This window comes from Nuphar pumila, chromosome 5 (assembly GCF_984573655.1).
Source record: "Nuphar pumila chromosome 5, dmNupPumi1.hap1.1, whole genome shotgun sequence".
Classification (NCBI taxonomy): domain Eukaryota; kingdom Viridiplantae; phylum Streptophyta; class Magnoliopsida; order Nymphaeales; family Nymphaeaceae; genus Nuphar; species Nuphar pumila.
In genome coordinates, this window is record NC_143253.1 from 96,945,033 (window position 1) to 96,964,174 (window position 19,142).

General features: G+C 40.5%; 1 protein-coding gene across 1 annotated transcript; it reads left to right on the top strand.

Annotated features, from left to right (window-relative positions):
- The first annotated feature begins 10,536 nt into the window (after positions 1–10,536).
- Positions 10,537–11,205, top strand: LOC149837870 (uncharacterized). The gene is made up of 2 exons (XM_090008142.1): positions 10,537–10,593; positions 10,648–11,205. Exons 1-2 carry the CDS (start codon positions 10,537–10,539, stop codon positions 11,203–11,205), a joined length of 615 nt encoding a protein of 204 aa, XP_089864268.1.
- The last annotated feature ends 7,937 nt before the right edge of the window (positions 11,206–19,142 follow it).

Genomic DNA, 19,142 nt, shown 5'->3' on the forward strand with positions numbered 1-19,142 from the left:
TTAAATAAAGAAAGATAAAAGAAATACATCCTTGAATGTCTCTGCAAAACTAAAAAACTTGTTAGTTAAGATATGTTGGCTTTTCTAGATTTATCCAGTAATATCTAGAAATTATCTAGATTTATCAGCCTTTTTCCATGATTTCCCTGATATAAACATAATAAAATATGAAATAAAATTGAAAAAATAATAAAGATAAATAACTTTGAAATTCGGAATTCGAGGGAAAATGACAAAAATACCCCTAAAAACAAGACTGGCCTTGAAATCAGGTTTTTTTTCAGAAAATATTTTGGTAAAACTTTGGATTTTGAAATCAAATAAAGTCAAATAACTACAAAATCGAGTGTGAAGCACTCTTATATGATTAGAAGCATTAAAAAACCCTAAAAATAAGGACTTTTATGGAAAAAATGGAAATATCGCAAAAATCATGATTTTGTCAGTGTTTCGGGATCTTGTGGGCATCCTGTTTTGCAATATAATCAATTTAAGCATCAAATGAGATCCAAAATCAATAAAAATTGACATCTGCACTCCTTATAACCCTAAAGTTAAATTGAAAATAGAAATATCAAATTTTGACATAATTTTAACACAAAAAATATAAAAAAAACCCTAAAATATGCTATTTTTACTCGCAGACATGTACCTATCGCAGTGTTAGACCCGAATCAGGGGTCAATTTACCATGAAAATTTATAAAATTTTACAGAAAAACTAATAGATAGAAAAATAGAGATTCTCCCTTTACAGATTGGAAAAATCATCTCTGGTTAGGGAGATATCATTCTGGTAATCCATACTTGAATTTAACAAATATAAAATCTATCAAAATAGATACTTCCAATTTTAAATATAAGGAAAAATAATAGGCCATATCATAAAATTCTAAAATTTTAGCAGTGAATGGCAGACATGCAGATAAGGAATTTGCCTTTTTATAGATCATTGATCGGATCTTTGGTTAGGGAGATACGATCAATGCAAGTTAGCTTAGGGTTTTAATAAAGCATAACGGGTTTTAAAAAATTGATCCTAATTTCTAACAAAGGAAAAACAGCAGACAGTGACAGAAAAATATACGAAAATCACAGTAAATAATAGATATTAACACAAAGCTACTGCAATTTACGGATCCCAAATCGAATCTTGGATGACCGAAATATAACCTCTGCAATTTATACCTGAATATCAATAGCGCTTTTAAGTAACAGAAATCACGATCCGACTTTGTATTTTTCTAATAGGGTTCCCGAACCCCAAAACCTCTGATTTTTTTACAGAGACATACTGACAAATCCATGAATTAAACATAAAAAAAATAGAATTTTCTAATAGAGATTTAAATATGAAGTAGCATGATTTCTACAGATCTAAAATCAGAATATACGAAAATCCAATAAAACACTAAAATAACTAATCTAAACCTGGAAACAAATAAAAAAAATACATAAACATCATAACAAAAATTGATTTAATGCTAGAATATATAAAATAAACATTAATATGACAAGAAAATAAAAAAAACATAGGGAACACATGCCTGAAATTAATTTTTCCTTTGAAAATATGGATTTAGCCCATTTAACGGGTAAATCACATATTTCATTGGTTAAGAACATAAAGAACCGAAATATGAATGATTCTAATGGATTAGAATCCTAGAAAAACTCATCAAAATGAGTTAGATCATCTTCTTGGGTCGAACTTGGGGTTCTTGGATGGAATTCATGGTTAAAAACCATAAAAAAGGGGTGCCCATGGTGGAATCCATAGTAAAACACATAAATAAACAATAAAATTTATGAAAAAACTATTAAAGCATCCAAACTTGGGGCTGCAGCTGCAATGGAGGAAGGAGAGGGTTGTAGAGAGGAGAGAGAAGTTCCAAGAAAGAGGTGAGAGAGTAATAGGGGTTGACCCCCCTATGGGCTTCTTTAAATAGAAATTTATTAGGTTTTTTAAATAAAGAGTCCTAAAACATATGGATTTCTAAAGGGGAGCGATTTTCATGGGGGATTACTATCTTACCGCTAACCCTAATTAAGCTAATTAACTCCTAACTAGACTCCTAATTAACCTAAAAAGACACCAAATGTGGCACCACCTAGTTTGGGCCCACATTGGTTTTTAAAACTTTAATTTAAAACTTTTAAAAACCACTAGTTAAAAACCTAGATAAAATAGATTTTCAAAATTGGTTTTGGCTCTTCTAAACTTTTAATCTAACTAGAACACTGATTAACCCTAGTCTAACCACTTGAATTTTCAAAAATGATTTTAAAACTAGAAAATAAAGGATTTTTCAAAAGAGATTCAAAAGTAGATTTGGAATTGAAAGTTTTGAAATGACACAGAGTCCTGACTAGGTCAGAACTCCTCCAGATATGGCGCCAACTAAGTGGTCCCTATATCAAAGTTTCAAAATTTTTGAAATAAAGACTGAAAATGGTTTTGAAAAGGGGTTAAGATCAACAACTAAAATTCAAAGATTTTGAAAATAGAGTTCTAAACGAACTGAAACTTTGGACCAGAGTCCTGAACCAATTAGGACTCTGAGATTTTAGAATTTTGAAAGTCAAATGAAGAAGTTTTTGAAAGATTTTATCAGAATTGGTAAAATAAGTTAGAAAATGCAGTCAGGGTTAGAGTCCTAACTCAATCAGAACTCTGAGATAGAGTCTTGAATCAACTAGAACTCCATAAAATGACCTAATTCTTTTGAAAAACAAGTTAAGAATGTGAAAATGGAGGTAAAACAAGATTCAGAATAGAGTCTTGATCAGATGAGGACTCTGAGACAGAGTCCTAATCGGACTGAAACTCTAGATTTTGAGTCTTTTCTGAAAAACAGATGAAAGATTTTGCAAAACCAATAAAAATAGCAACAAATAGTGAGATCAAGACAGAGTCCTAATTCAACTGGGAATCTGGGAGAAGAGTCCTAACTTGAATAGAACTCTCAGAATTCTGGATTTTTTAAGAAAACAGATGAGAGGATTTTGGAAAATAGGTAAAAATGAGGTAAATATTGAAGTCAGGTTCAGAGTCTTGATCTAACTAGGACTCTAAGGAAGAGTCCTAATCCGACTAAAACTCTGATAATTTTTGGCTTTTCAGAAAGCAAATAATGAGATTTTAAAAAGGACTTTTGAAAACCAGTGAAAATGAAGTGGGAAGATGAACTCAGGATAGAGTCCTGATTTGATCAGGACTCTGAGATAAAATCCTAGAATTTTAAAACTCTGTGATAGAAGCGTAATTTTGAAATTTGGAAAGATAAATGAAGAGATTTTGGAAAGATTCTCTTAAAATTGAAGTCAGGGTCAGAGTCCTGATCCAACTGGGACTCTTTGAACAGAGTCCTGATTTAACTAAAACTCTGAGTTTTTGACTTCTCTTTGAAAGATTTTGTTAAAAATAGGCATAATAGTGATGAAAGATAGAGTTCTAATCTGACTGAAACTCTGGAAAAAGAGTCCTGATCCAGTTAGAACTCTGAAATTTTAGCTAAAACAGAAGATTTTGAAAATCAGATGAGAAGGTTTTGAAAACAGGTGAAGAACATGAGTAAAGGGTGAAATCGGGATAAAGTCCTGATTCGATTAGGATTTTGGGAAAGAGTCCTAATTCAACTGGGACTCCAGAATTTTGGCCAAAACAAAGGATTTTGAAAGATTTTCTCAAAAACCGGTAAAATGGTAGTAAGGTAGAGTTCTGATCCGACTGGGACTCTAGAAAAAGAGTCCTAATCCAACTAGGACTCTGAGATTTTGGCCAAAAATGGAGGAAATGGACAAGGGATATGACTACCACTGACTTAAAACCAAAATAGAATTTTGAAAAAGGTTTTAAAAAGATGAAAATACAGAGTCCTGATCCAACTAGGACTCTGTGATTTTTTAGAAATGTTATAAATGAAAGAATCTAAAAGGCACACCACTTAGATGGGTCTCATCTGGGGATTGATGGGTCTCATCTGGGGATTGAAATTGAGTTTAAAACAAATCCAGATTATTTTTCTGAAGAAAACAATATCCTAGGGGTTAACAATTAGAAAATATTGATGCAAAAGCCCAGGTTTGTAAAATTGATCTTGAAAGACAAGCTTTAAAATCGAATCTGGATTGAAAGATTTTGAAAACAGGAGTACTGGATCTCGATAATGAGATGTGATGGCATGCGATGCAATGTAATGAAATGATATGCCAAATGCATCCAGTGATATGCAATGGCACATGAAATGCAAACACTGAATAAATGTGGAAATTTAGGGTGTTTACAGTTGACCCCTACTATTTTTCTCATCCTGCGAGGGTTGCCTTCTTCTTGCGCCGAGCTTGTCAGGCAGGAGCAGACCCTTGCCTCCCCTTGGCATTATGTTGGAAGGGGTTCTCTTCTGCCACATGGTTCTCGACAAGCTCCCTGCCTCTGCTATATCGTGTCATCACTGGGTTGGAATCGGGTACCAAGATGTGTGTGCCATCACTGGGTTGATGCATGGGCAGCGTGCAACCTTAGGGTGTTGTTATCATCGCAAAATTTTACTTTTGCAAGTCAAACTGACCTTTGAAAAAGATTTTGAAAATAACTCACCTCCGTTTTAAAAATGCGGGATAATTCCGAGGAATGGGACTCGCCTTGTAAGGTCCACAATAATTTTGAGGAAATATTATGCAAAGTGTTGTGGTGATTGAAAATTTCTTGTTTGATTCATGAGCTTTTCATTTTTGTACCTTTGTAGAGACACGAAATTGAAAATCGCATCAGTTTAATGTAAATAGCAATTGAAGAAAAACTGTGATGAATTAACCTCCAAAAATTTTAGGGCAAGTTTATTATACGTATATTTGGGTTGTCCCAAAATTTGAGGCCCAAACAACAGAAAAACCTTGTCAGTGCATGTGATTTACGGGAGATCGCTTAGTAAAATAACGAGGGCCTAAACGAGAGTCATTTCGTACAAAGAGGAGACTTTCCTCTTGGATAGGCTTTGGTAAGATACTTGCATTAAAAATTTAAAATAAAAACAATATACATAATGTAGATTATTTAAATCTCACTTAATAAAAAGAATTATAAAATGTTCTTTTTTTTTATTGTTGGTCAAGGGTCGATCGAGCCCATTGTCGTCTGCTTAGGACCTACATGGGACGAGTTTGGCCATGAAACCAACTGGTCAAGTTGACCAGCTGAGAGGGTGGCAGGTTCGTAATTTGTGTAAGGGATCAGTTTCAAAGGGAGGGCCACAATTGGCCCTAAACAAAACAAAAAAAAAGTAAAAAGAAAATGTAAATTGATGAGAAGGAGGGGTGGTCGGCTATCCTTTCTTGGAGGATGCATGGAGGCACCATAACGATGTTGGGAGGAGTCATTGGCCTTGGGATTCAAGAGAATCCCAATGACTCTTCCCAAGAGGAGGTCATAATGAGGGTAGAAACACCCCATTGGGTGCATGGGGAGGCAGCCCCATGGCACCCTTGTAAGTTTTAAAAACCTTTTCAAATCCTAAGCACTGGATGGAGGAGCTGGGCGGCAGTGGGAAATCGTGACCCACTCCCAGCCCCTCATCTTGGTGAGACAAATCCCCACCATCCGTACTCCCACCTACCACCTTAAAAACCCTTTTTGGAAAAATTCAGAGCCCAAAAGAGCGATTATGTTTTTTAGTCTCTCACACTCTCACTCTCTCTTCCCTCTCATCTCTCCCTTTCTCACTCTCTTTTTCCCCATCCGTGTGGTAGGGTGTGGCTTAGTCACCCTTGGCGTGGAACCTTTGCAATCAAAACCCTCCTCTTCCAGAAAATCCAAGGTGAAGTTGCATCTACATGTATTTTGTTTCATTGGAAGAAATTGGTAAATAGCTATCATGAAACTATGGAATTGATGCACCTTTGGATGCTCGACTCATAGTGGATTAGTTATTTTAGTTCTTGTTTTGGGTATTGAGAACCCTCTTTTCCGTTGCATGGAATGTGAGGGACTCAAAAACCACCAACTACGCTTTCGGTTTGAAGGTTTGGTTTCATTCCATGGTTAAAAAAAAAATATGCATAGGGTTTAGTATAGTTTTATGCCTCTTAGTGTCGGAGATGATTTTTTTTGGATAAGAAATATCTTTGGTTTCTTGTTGAGGTGACTCAATAATCGAATGCCACATTTCCCCTAGATGCAAGAATTAAACCATGTTATTGCTTAGCTTTTGGTGGGATTTCATCTCGATTTTCTTGCATCTTGTCTTTGAAGCTAATTTAAGTTATGTTTCTTTGTTGTTGTAGGGTGTATTCGATTGGTCTGTCCCCTATTGAGACAGACCTAGTTAGGTGCATCCTGGCCCAAAGACGGCTTGGCCAGGTGTTCCCAGCTCCCTTGGCCATTTGAGGCGCTTATGCTTTTCCCCTTTGGCACATGTGGCAGACCACCAGGTACCCAAGGCATCAGGTAACCTAGTCGGCCTAGGCGTTGGTCTCGGCCTATGTCCTATGATGGAGCCTGGTCCGAGCCATGGGTTAAGACCAGGGGGTCTGTCAGACCTAGTGGTCTGGTCTAGAGGGCCAGACCATAGGCCCAGCCGCCTTCTTTTCGACTTAGGCTCATAGAAGTCGTCGGGTGCTAGGCGCACCCGGACAACCCTATTCTGGGACCACTGTCCCTTTTGTCTCACCTGTCTGGACTGAACCAAGGGTTCAGTCCAGAGCATATTCAGGCTTGTGCGGTCTAGTCCAGAGGACCAGACCCATTTGTCTTTATTGTTTTTTTCGTTTCAGTTTGACCTTGGTGCCATGATGGTCGTCGGGTGCTAACCGCAGCCGGATAGCCCCTCAGCTCCATTGTTCTATAACAGTGTGACTGGTCTGAACCACGGGTCCAGATCAGTCTTGTTATCAGCCCTATGGGGTCTGGTCCGGAGACCTGTGCGGTTTGCCTTGGCCGTTGGCCCTTGGTAAAGTGTTGCAGGGTGTTGCACCCACCCGAGCGCACTTGCTTTCGAGTGTCCCATTGTGGATCTGTTTTAAGGGTCTGGTCTAAAAGACCAGACCACAACCCATTGGGTTGTCTTGGTTGGTTCGCGGTACCGAGAGATGGAGCACCCCGGGCAGCTTCGCTAGGTTAGTGTGCTCCTCGCACCAAGTGACGCACTAGGCTGAACCGAGTGGTCTTGAGGCGACCCAAGGTCTCAGCCACTATGATATTTGTATAATGTGTAAATGAGATGTTCAAGCATATATATATATATATATATATATATATATATATATATATATATATATATATATATATATATATATATATATATATATATAAGTATAGGGTAGGATGATGTAGGTCAGCTACCTATGGGAAACTAGTCGGACACATGGCACCTTCGTGCTTTGTCCAAGTATTCCCGCGATAACCCTTAGACTCTCGTGTGAGTTTGTGCCACGTAGGTGTTATACCTTGTAACCGTCCAGTCGGATGGACCCAAAATTTTGACTGTGAATTCATAGTAAACCCCATACTTTCCTTGGTTTCTATTTCAATCGTTAGTATGTGTATTCGGGTGAGCTTTGTGCCACCCCCACGGACATAAAGTCATTTCGTCTGTTATAAGACTTAAAATTTTTTTCATCATATCATCGTTGGGTCCGTAGGTGTGGCACCCAACCGTGGAAATGCTAATGTTATTCCCATAAGTTGGGAATATCTTAGATTCCACTCTTGACACGTAAGTGTGTTGAATGACATAACCCAGAGAGGTAAAAGCATACGCATGCCTTTTGTGATGTAATGCATCGTCTCACCCACAAGAGCGGTGACACACTAGGTAATGATGATATGAGTCACACATGTATGGGAATCACTTAGATTTCCATTTTAACGCTTGAATGGACCGAGACCATGGAGCTTTTCTATGTGAGTGGCCTCTACGTAAGAATTGCCAAATCTTAACATTATAATTCCAACTACTTGAAAGATGAACTTAAAGATTTGCAACATCTATTTCTAAACTTAATGAACTTGCAAATATATTCATAGTATGTGCATGCCTCTTGAAATTATAGAATTGTACACTCACACGCACATTATCATTATGTTTCTTAGTTATGTAGTTGTATCATGCCTCTGTTTCTTATATTGTGCAATTGACTTAAAAGCATGTGGTACATAGTTGCACCTCGCACGTAGCACATCTTGAAACTCTTACTGCTTAGTGCGTACCGCGACTGGTACATTGTGAGACTCGTGCTTGAGGCATTGAAGAGTGCACAAAGTGCACCTTATTCATGTAATGAAATGATTGATGCAAAAAACCTGAACACCATAGGGTATGAGTAGCACTGTTGTGGTTTAGACTTTGTTGGAGTCTCTGGGTGATGGCCCTTTGTTCATGAATGAACTCACTTATGACTATACCCTAATTGTGAAAGAAAATAATATGGTGTTATGATCGCTTTCACGAGCAATGAGCTCTTGTTAGCTGTGTGAGGCTGAGCACGTGGATGGGCAGGCTAAGTTCTCATTGCGTACCCCGCGGGGACCATGAGGCATAAATTTCTCGAAAGGAGGTATGACTGAATTATGAGCCTAAGAAAGTTAAACCCGCTTCGCCCCATTCACAGATGATTCACCTTAGAGAGGGTGGATGGTACAACCTTGAGTGACTTGTCGTTACTACGATACTTGTTTTGACAAGAGTTGTAGCGTCTTTTGACCTCCAGTCACTCGGAGTTAGGGAGGTTGAGATGATCTTTCAAGATACCTCACAACTGCAGTAGAATGGATTACAATCCTTACCTATGCGAGAGTTTCTCTCAGTTGCGTGCTGCTTGCATGGGGTTTACTCGGTCTGTAGCATCCCTGATTACCACATTAGAAATTAAATAATAGACGTCGGGTGCATGACTCACAGAATGCGAGATTCCTTTGCGTACCCGAAGGAGTAATAAGAAGAACTTAAATACTAACCAATCATAGCTGACGTACTAGAGATGTTTCTTTACTTGTTCACTGTTTTAGTACTTGTTTTATTCCTTTACTTTTCCCTAGCTGCTTATATTTGGTAGTTGCTCAGTTCTGTTACCTGTTTTACTTTGTTAGCACTTGTTACACATGCACTTACCTGACACATACACATATATCTGTTATTCACCTATTTCACATTATTGCTTCCTGTTTCTCCTTGAAGAAATGAGATATGTTGTTGTTGATTCTTCACCACTTCGCAAGAGTACTGACCCCGTTTTATGGGGATGCAGGTGATGAATAGGTACAACAGCGATGCAATGACACATGGTGGAGGCTTGGGGACCCACACTTAGCTGCAGATCCTGCTCCTGTTTGGTTTTGGGTTTTGAAGGGATGTTCTCCCTATATTTTTGACAGACTTGTAGTACTTTGTCTCCTTTTTGTAAATTTTAAACTGATGGGTTATACACCTCTTTAAACTGGAGATTTGTACTTATTTTTGTATGATAGACATGTATGCTTGACTTACCTATGGTCCGCTCAGGCTTGCGTCCTTGTTACCTAGTTACCCCCTTTCCCCCTTGCTTTCTGCTGTTTTCGTAAAACCATTTCAAAAAAAAAAATCCCAGAATTTTTTTTTTCAAGGTTTTTCCAAGGTCGGGGTTTGGGGCACCACAGAGACTGGTATCAGAGCAGTGTTTAAGTGTGGTCCAAGACTTCATCGTGCATCATCCATCTCATTGTAAGTATGTTTAAATTTTTGTTTTTTGTATGTTCTTTACTTCTTAGTTAGGATGGTATGCTTGGTTCTATGTGTATGGGTTAGATGTCGATAAACCCAAGCTACGAGAAGATTTTGGACACTCTTCAAGACTTAGTCTGAGGCAAGGAGTCTTTTGTTAGAGTTGTGCAACACCTAGCTCGTGGTATGTTGGCACAACAGGCACCTTCGTGTGTCAGGTGTCTAGTGGATCACACGGGGCAGATTTGTCCCTGTGAGTTGAACGATCTCCCGTACTGTGGTCTTCGGGGCATATCAAAGAAGAATGTCAGACGAAGCTTCAAGATGAGCTCTGGAAGAGCAATGCCGACGACATTGATGATGTAACCTCGGTCACTGGACCAATAATTGTCGAAGTAGACAGTCAGGAAGGAGACAGGCGTGGATCGCTAGGCTCTCCTTAGTACTCTCCAGAATCTTATCCTTATGGGGTTTCATCAGAGTATGTGCCAGATCCTCCTGTGCCACCAGTACTGATGGAAGTCCAAGAGATATCTGATACACAGTTGAGAACTCTTGCTTCTCCTCCTCGTATCAGGCCGCGACGTTGTGGAAGCTGAAAAGACTATCGAGACTTTTATACTAGCAGGCCTTGATGATGTCCTGTTATTATGTTGTCAGAGACACTGAGTCAGTGTTCCATTTTTGGAGTCTTGCTTAAGTTATTGGTAGTATTTTGGATAACCCTGTCTGGATGAAGGGTATTTCTGTCATGTAATGCATGAAACTTTCTTATTAATGCAGTGAAATTTCCACATTTAAGAACTTGTCTCGTTGCTTACATGATTTTTACTTGTTTAAAGATGGTGTGGCATACGCGTTCGGACGACCTGATGGAGACGCTCAACAACCTCACTGAGGTGGTTGGCCGTCAGGCTGAGACTATGCGGAACATGGGCAATCACATCTTGTAGACCACCCAAGGACAAGGGACACCTGCCCAAGTTCCCGCTACTGCAGTTCCATACAAGCAGTTCATGGGTATGAACCCTCCTTCTTTCGATGGGAAGTCAACACCAGAGGCAACAGAAGACAGAGTGCGAGAAATGGAACGGATTTTTCGTGTCTTACAAGTGAACGACGATCGGAAGGTTGATTTTGGGATGTATCATCTTCGAAAAGATGTTGAGAGGTGGTGGGCTACCACCTGGGAGATCAAATTTGATAATCAGTCAGTCACGTGGGAGCAGTTCGTGGAGACCTTCTTTGCAGCATATTTCTTGGCTCATGAGAGGAGCAAGAAGATGCAAAAACTCCTTGACCTACAACAAGGAAATTCTTCATTGGCAGAGTATGTCACTCGTTTCCGCAGTCTTGAGAGATATTGTCCCAACCTCTATGCTACTAAGAAAGATCAAGCATTAAAATTTACTCAAGGTTTGAAGCCTATTTTACGCACTAAGGTGTATACTCGTGCACCTATGACTGTTAATGAGGCTCTTGAGACAGCCTCGCTTCTAGAACATGATTGATTAGAGTCCTAGAGGACCTTAGCTTTCAGAAGATAGCAACAGCAGCAAGGCCAAAAGAGTTGGGCTAAAAAGTGTCAATTTCAGAAACACCAAGGTGGAAAAAAATTCCATCCACCTTCAAAGAAGAACAAAAACAACAATTATAACCAATAGCAACAGTATCAGAATCAATGAACCCAGTACTAGCAGCAGCAGCGCCAGTATTAGCAGCCTTAAAGGTAGATCACAGCAGCAATGGGATGTCCAAAGTGTCCTGTCGACCTTGCCCTCGCGATACTGGCGGATATATCTATTGTGGCAAGATGTGCCACTATATAAAGGATTGTCGGAAAAAGCAGCCAGATGATCAAAGGAGGAATGCACCAGGAACATCTCAGCCAGTGCAGCAGAGACAGCCTCAACAACATCAGCCGCAAAAGCAGCATCAACAGAAGCAAGGCAACCAGAAAGCCATTGCAGAACGTGCCTACGCAGCAACAGTGAAACAAGTGACCAAAGGAGAGTTGGTCTAAGGTACTATTTCGGTTGCAGGACATACAACTTTTACGTTATTTGATTGTGGTGCTTCGCATTCCTTTATATCTATCAGATTTGCTAGGACATTGCCTTTGACCGTAGAGTCCTCGAATTACCCGTTGGAGGTTCGTACTCCGATAGGTGATCAATCTTTTTATGATTTCTATTTTGAGCATCGAGGTGTCAGTGGCAGGGCAGAACTTGCCAGCTAACGTGATCCTGCTAGACATGACTGAGTTTAATTTCATTCTAGGCATGGATTGGTTATTTGAGTATCATGCTCAAGTTTTTTGTTGAGAAAGCAAAGTTGTTCTTTTTCAGCCTGATCGTTCTGTTTTGGAAATCAAGCTTCCTCGACCCTTGCAAGATAGCCATTTGATTTCTTCCTTCAAAGCTCAGAAGTATTTACAGAATGGGGATAATGTGTTTTTGGTCAGTATTACCTTAGTTGAACCTGAGATAGTCCTGATTGAAGACTTAGATGTGGTTCGAGAGTTTTTCAACGTGTTTCCAGAGTAATTGCCTGGTTTAACCTCTGAAGCGAGAGATCAAATTTTTGCATCGAGTTGTTTCCTAGAACTACTCCTATTTCTAAGGCACCTTATCGTATGGCTCTGATAGAGCTTGAAGAATTAAAGCGGCAGTTGGGAAAACTTTTGGAACAAGGTTTTATCCGACCCAGTGCATCCCCTTGGGGTGCACCAGTGTTGTTCGTAAAGAAGAAAGATGAATCTTTGAGGTTGTGCATTGACTATCGGATGCTCAACCAAGCGACGATTAAGAACAAATACTCGTTACCTAGGATCGAAGACCTTTTCGATCAATTGCAGAGAGCAAGGATCTTCTCGAAGATTGACCTCAGATCAGGTTATCATCAACTTTGTATTTGAGAGGAGGACATTGCAAAGACAACTTTCAAAATGAGATATGGCTTATACGAGTTTGTGGTGATGCCTTTTGGCCTCACGAATGCACCAGCTGCATTCATGGATTTGATGAACCAGATTTTTCATCCATTTATGGATACGTTCGTGATCATGTTCATTGAGGACATCTTGATCTACTCAGAGAGTCTTGAGCAGCATCAAGAACATTTGTGTATCATTTTGAGTATACTTTGTGAGCATCGTTTGTTTGCCAAGTTCTCCAAGTGCGAGTTTTGGTTTGATCAAGTTATGTTTTTGGGTCACGTAATATCCAAGGATGAAGTGTCAGTTGATCCAGCAAAGGTTGAAGCAGTTTTAGGCTGGAAGAAGCCTCATAATGTTTCAGAGATTCGTAGTTTTCTCGGGTTGGTAGGATACTACCGACGATTCATTCAAGACTTTTTTAGGATTGCCTTACTGTTGACAAATCTTTTGCGTAAAGGCATCAAGTTCGAGTGGAATGGCGCTTGTGAAGACAATTTCCATATCTTAAAGTCAAAGCTGACAACCTCGCCGATGTTAGCTTTACCTTCAGGCAGAGGTGGTTTTGTGGTGTACACAGACGCCTCTGGTGCAAGATTGGGTTGCGTGCTAATGTAGCACAACAGGGTGATTGCTTATGCTTCAAGACAGTTGAAGACTCATGAGAGGAATTACCTAACACACGATTTAAAGTTAGCAGCAGTTATGTTTGCCTTGAAATCTTGGCAACATTATTTATATGGAGAATCGTTCGAGGTCTTTTCAGACCACAAGAGTCTCAAGTACCTGTTCTCTCAAAAGGAGTTGAACATGAGACAACGACGTTGGCTCGAGTTTATCAAGGATTATGACTTTACGTTATCTTACCACCCTGGTAAGACGAACGTAGTGGTAGCTGCGCTTAGTCGCAAGTCAAGTGGTGTTCTGGCTAGCCTCGTGTGGAGTCAGAAACTAATTGAAGATTTTGTAGTTTGGAAGCCTTTTTCGGTTGGTAGTGGATTGATCAGATTGTCTGGTCTGACCATATGATCAGAGTTTTTGCCTAGAATTATGGAGGCTTAGAAGCTTGATGACCAGTATGGTAAGTTCCTATCCCTAGCAAGACAAGAAGATACATTCTTCAGTGTGTCAGATGATGGTGGTATTTGTATGAGAGATCGACTTTGGGTTCAGAGCGATCCTGAGCTGAAGAAGGAGATACTAGAGGAAGCTCACATGTCAAGATATACGATTCATCCAGGTGGAACAAAAATGTTTAATGATTTGCAACGAAAATATTGGTGGAACGGTATGAAGCACGAGATAGCAGCGTATGTTGCGAGATGCTTGACTTGTCAGCAGGTCAAGGTGGAGCATCAGTGACCTAGTGGTTCCACGCAAAGGATTGAGATTCCTCAGTGAAAGTGGGAAGATGTTACGATGGATTTTGTGGTAGGGTTACCGCGAACAAGACGTAAGCATGACGCAATTTGGGTAGTCGTGGACAGACTCACCAAGTTTGCCCATTTCATACCTATCGGAACCAGTCAGTCTCTTGAGAGCTTAGCTGACCTGTATGTCAGAGAGATCGTACAATTACATGGTATGCCAAGATCGATTATTTCTGATCGTGATCCCAGGTTCACATCACGACTGTGGGGTCAGTTGCAGTCTGCTTTGGGTACGAAGTTAAAGTTCAGTATGGCTTTTCACCCTCAGACGGATGGACAATCCGAGCGGACTATTCAGACGTTGGAAGATATGTTGGGAGCTTGTATGCTCGATTGGAAAGGTGAATGGGATTCACACCTATGTTTGGTTGAATTTGCATATAATAATAGTTATCACGTTAGTATCGGTATGACTCTGTACAAAGCACTGTACGGGAGGCCTTGCCGATCACCGTCTTATGGGGACGACATCAGCGATAGATCCAGAGAGTTGCCAATTATTCTTCAGCACTACACTCAGCAAGTGCAGAAAATCTGAAAACGTTTGAAGGTAGCACAAGATAGACAAAAAAGTTATGCCGATAAAAGATGACATGAATTATCGTTTGAGGTTGGTGATATGGTTTTTGTCAGAGTTTCACTGACCAAGAGTGTGTTCTATTTCGGTAAGAAAGGGAAGTTGAGTCCTAGATACGTTGGACCGTTTAAAATTTTAGCAAGGATTGGTGAAGTGGCATATTGTATTGAGCTACCTCAACAGTATGCCCACATTCACAATGTTTTCATGTGTCTATGCTAAGGAAGTACATTCCTGACCCATCACACATCATTTGTTACGAAGATGTTGAAGTTCAGGAAGATCTGACATTGACGGAACGACCTATAGAGATTTTTGATCGATGAGATCAAGTGTTGCATACTAATACTATTCCGCTAGTTAAAGTACGATGGCAGCACCATGGCATCGAAGAATGCACATGGGAGCCAAAAGCGAGCATGAGAGAAATATCTGGATCTTTTTATAACCTCATTTGGGTGATTTCACGGACAAAATCCTTTTCAAGGAGGGGAGGATGTAAGGTCTATGACAATTTTGAGGAAATATTATGTGAAGTGTTGTGGTGATTGAAAATTTCTTGTTTGATTCGCGAGCTTTTCATTTTTGTACCTTTGTAGAGACACGAAGTTGAAAATTGCGTAAGTTTAATGTAAATAGCGATTGAAGGAAAACTGTGATGAATTAACCTCCAAAAATTTTAGAGAAAGTTTATTATATGTATATTTGGGTTGTCTCCAAATTTGAGGCTCAAACGACAAAAAAACCCTGTCAGTGCATGTGATTTATGGGAGATCGCTTAGTAAAATAACGAGGGCCTAAACGAGAGCCATTTCATACGAAGAGGAGATTTTCCTCTTGGATAGGCTTTGGTAAGATACTTGCATTAAAATTTTAAAATAAAAATAATATATATGATGTAGATTATTTAAAACTCACTTAATAAAAAGAATTATAAAATGTTCTTTTTTTTTTACTATTGGTCAAGGGTCGATCGAGCCCATGGTTGTCCACTTAGGACATACATGGGACAAGTTTGGCCATGAGATCAGCTGGTCAAGTTGACCAGCTGGGAGGGTGGCAGGTTCGTAATTTGTGTAAGGGACAAATTTCAAAGGGAGGGCCACGATTGGCCCTACCCAAAACAAAACAAAAAAAAAAGTAAAAAGAAAATGTAAATTGATGAGAAGAAGAGGTGGTCGGCTATCCTTTCTTGGAGGGTGCATGGAGGCACCATAATAACGTTGGGAGGAGTCATTGGCCTTGGGATTCAAGAGAATCCCAATGACTCTTCCCAAGAGGAGGTCATAATGAGGGTAGAAACACCTCATTGGGTGCATGGGGCGGCAGCCCTATGGCACCCCTGTAAATTTTAAAAACCTTTTCAAATCCTAAGCACTGGATGGAGGAGCTGAGCGGAAGTGGGAAATCATGACCCACTCCCAGCCCCTCATCTTAGTGAGACAAGTCCCCACCGTCCATACTCCCACCTACCACCTTAAAAACCCTTTTTCAAAAAATTGAGAGCCCAAAAGGGCTATTTTTTTTAGTCTCTCACACTCTCACTCTCTCTTCCCTCTTATCTCTCCCTTTCTCACTCTCTTTTTTCCCAGCCGTGTGGTAGGGTGTGGCTTAGTGACCCTTGGCGTGGAACCTTTGCAATCGGAACCCTCCTCTTCCGAAAAATCCAAGGTGAAGTTGCATCCACATGTATTTTGTTTCATTTGAAGAAATTGGTAAATAGGTATCATGAAACTATGCAATCGATGCACCTTTGGATGCTCAACTCTTAGTGGATTAGTTATTTTAGTTCTTGTTTTGGGTATTGAGAACCCTCTTTTCTGTTGCATGGAATGTGAGGGACTCAAAAACCACCGACTATGCTTTCGGTTTGAAGGTTTGCTTCCATTCCATGGTTTAAAAAATATATATATGCATAGGGTTTAGTATAGTTTTATGCCTCCTAGTGTCGAAGATGATTTTTTTTGGATAAGAAATATCTTGGGTTTCTTGTTGTCGTGACTCAATAATTGAATTTCACGTTTCCCCTTGATGCATGAATTAAACTATGTTATTGCTTAGCTTTTGGTGGGATTTCATCTCGGTTTTCTTGCATCTTGTCTTTGAAGCTAATTTAAGTTTTGTTTCTTTGTTGTTGTAGGGTGTATTCGGTTGGTCTGTTTCCTATTGAGCCAGACCTAGTTAGGCGCATCCTGGCCCGAAGATGGCTCGGCCAGGTGTTCCCAGCTCCCTTGGCCATTTGAGGCCCTTATGCTTTTCCCCTTTGGCGCATGTGGCAGGCCACCAGGTACCCAAGGCATTGGGTAACCTAGTCGGCCTAGGCGTTGGTCTGGGCCTATGTCCTATGACGGAGCCTGGTCCAAGCCATGGGTTTAGACCAGGGGGTCTGTCAGACCTAGTGGTCTGGTCCAGAGGGCCAGACCATAGGCCCAGCCGCCTTCTTTTCGACTTAGGCTCATAGAAGTCATCGGGTGCTAGGCACACCCGAACAACCCTATTCTGGGACCACTGTCCCTTTTGTCTCACCTGTCTGGACTGAACCAAGGGTTCAGTCCAGAGCATATTCAGGCTTGTGCGGTCTGGTCCAGAGGACCAAACCCATTTGTCTTTATTGTTTTTTTCGTTTCGGTTTGGCCTTGGCGCCATGATGGTCGTCGGGTGCTAACCGCATCCGGATAGCCCCTCAGCTCCATTGTTCTATAACAGTGTGACTGGTCTGAACCGCGGGTCCAGATCATTCTTGTTATCAGCCCTATGGGGTCTGGTCCGGAGACCTGTGCGGTTTGCCTTGGCCGTTGGCCCTTGGTAAAGTGTTGCAGGGTGTTGCACCCACCCGAGCGCACTTGCTTTCAAGTGTCTCGTTGTGGATCAGTTTTGGGGTCTAGGCTAAAAGACCAGACCACAACCCATTGGGTTGTCTTGGTTGGTTCGGGGTACCGAGAGATGGAGCACCCCGGGCAGCTTCGCTAGGTTAGTGTGTGCCTCGCACCCACTATGACATTTGTATGGTGTGTAAATGAGATGTTCAAGCATATATATGTATCATATATATATATATATATATATATATATATATATATATAAAGTATAGGGTAGGACGATGTAGGTCAGCTACCTATGGAAAACTAGCCGGACACATGGCACCTTCGTGCTTTGTCCAAGTATTCCCGCGATAACCCTTAGACTACAATGTGAGTTTCTGCCACGTAGGTGTTATACCTTGTAACCGTCCAATCGGATGGCACCAAAAATTTGACTGTGAATTCGTAGTAAACCCTGTACTTTCCTTGGTTTCCATTTCAATCGTTAGTATGTGTATTCGGGTGAGCTTCGCGCCACCCCCACCAACATAAAGTCATTTCGTCTGTTATAAGACTTAGAATTTTCTCATCATATCATTGTTGGGTCTGCAGGCGCGGCACCCAACCGTGGAAATGCTAATGTTATTCCCATAAGTTGGGAATATCCTAGATTCTACTCTTGACACGTAAGTGTGTCGAATGACGTAACTCAGAGAAGCAAAAGCATACGCATGTCTTTTGTGATGTAATGCATCGTCTCACCCACAAGAGCGGTGACACACTAGGTAACGATGATATGAGTCACACATGTATGGGAATCACTTAGATTTCCATCTTAACGCTTGAATGGACCGAGACCATGGAGCTTTTCTATGTGAGTGGCCTCTACGTAAGAATTGCCAAATCTTAACATTATAATTCCAACTACTTGAAAGATGAACTTAAAGATTTGCAACATCTATTTCTAAACTTAATGAACTTGCAAATATATTCATAGTATGTGCATGCCTCTTGAAATTATAGAATTGTACACTCACACGCACATTATCATTATGTTTCTTAGTTATGTAGTTGTATCATGCATCTGTTTCTTATATTGTGCAATTGACTTAAAAACATGTGGTACATAGTTGCACCTCGCACGTAGCACATCTTGACACTCTTACTATTTAGTGCGTACCTCGACTGGTACATTGTGAGACTCGTGCTTGAGGCATTGAAGAGTGCACAAAGTGCACCTTATTCATGCAATGAAATGATTGATACACAAAACCTGAACACCATAGGATATGAGTAGCACTGTTGTGGTTTAGACTCTATTGGAGTCTCCGTACGATGGCCCTTTTGTTCGTGAATGAAATCACTTATGACTATACCCTAATTGTGAAAGAAAATAATATGGTGTTATGATCGTTTTCACGAGCGATGATCTCTTGTTAGCCGTGTGAGGCTGAGCACATAGATGGGCAGGCTAAGTCCTCGTTGCGTACTCTGCAGGGACCACGAGGCACAAATTCCTCAAAATGAGGTATGACTGAATTATGAGCCTAAGAAAGATAAACCCGCTTCACCCCATTGACAGATGGTTCACCTTAGAGAGGGTGGATGGTACAACTCTGAGTGACTTGTTGTTACTACGACACTTATTTTGACAGAAGCTGTAGCGTCCTTTGACCTCCAGTAACTCGGAGTTAGGGAGGTCGAG

What these genes read in the sequence shown, in the direction of transcription:
- LOC149837870 (XM_090008142.1), top strand. Translation starts at nt 10,537, where the DNA reads ATGGTGTGGCATACGCGTTCGGACGACCTGATGGAGACGCTCAACAAC. An exon ending in CGCTCAACAACCTCACTGAG is followed by an intron (nt 10,594 to 10,647) that starts GTGGTTGGCCGT and finishes CACATCTTGTAG; the next exon opens with ACCACCCAAGGACAAGGGAC.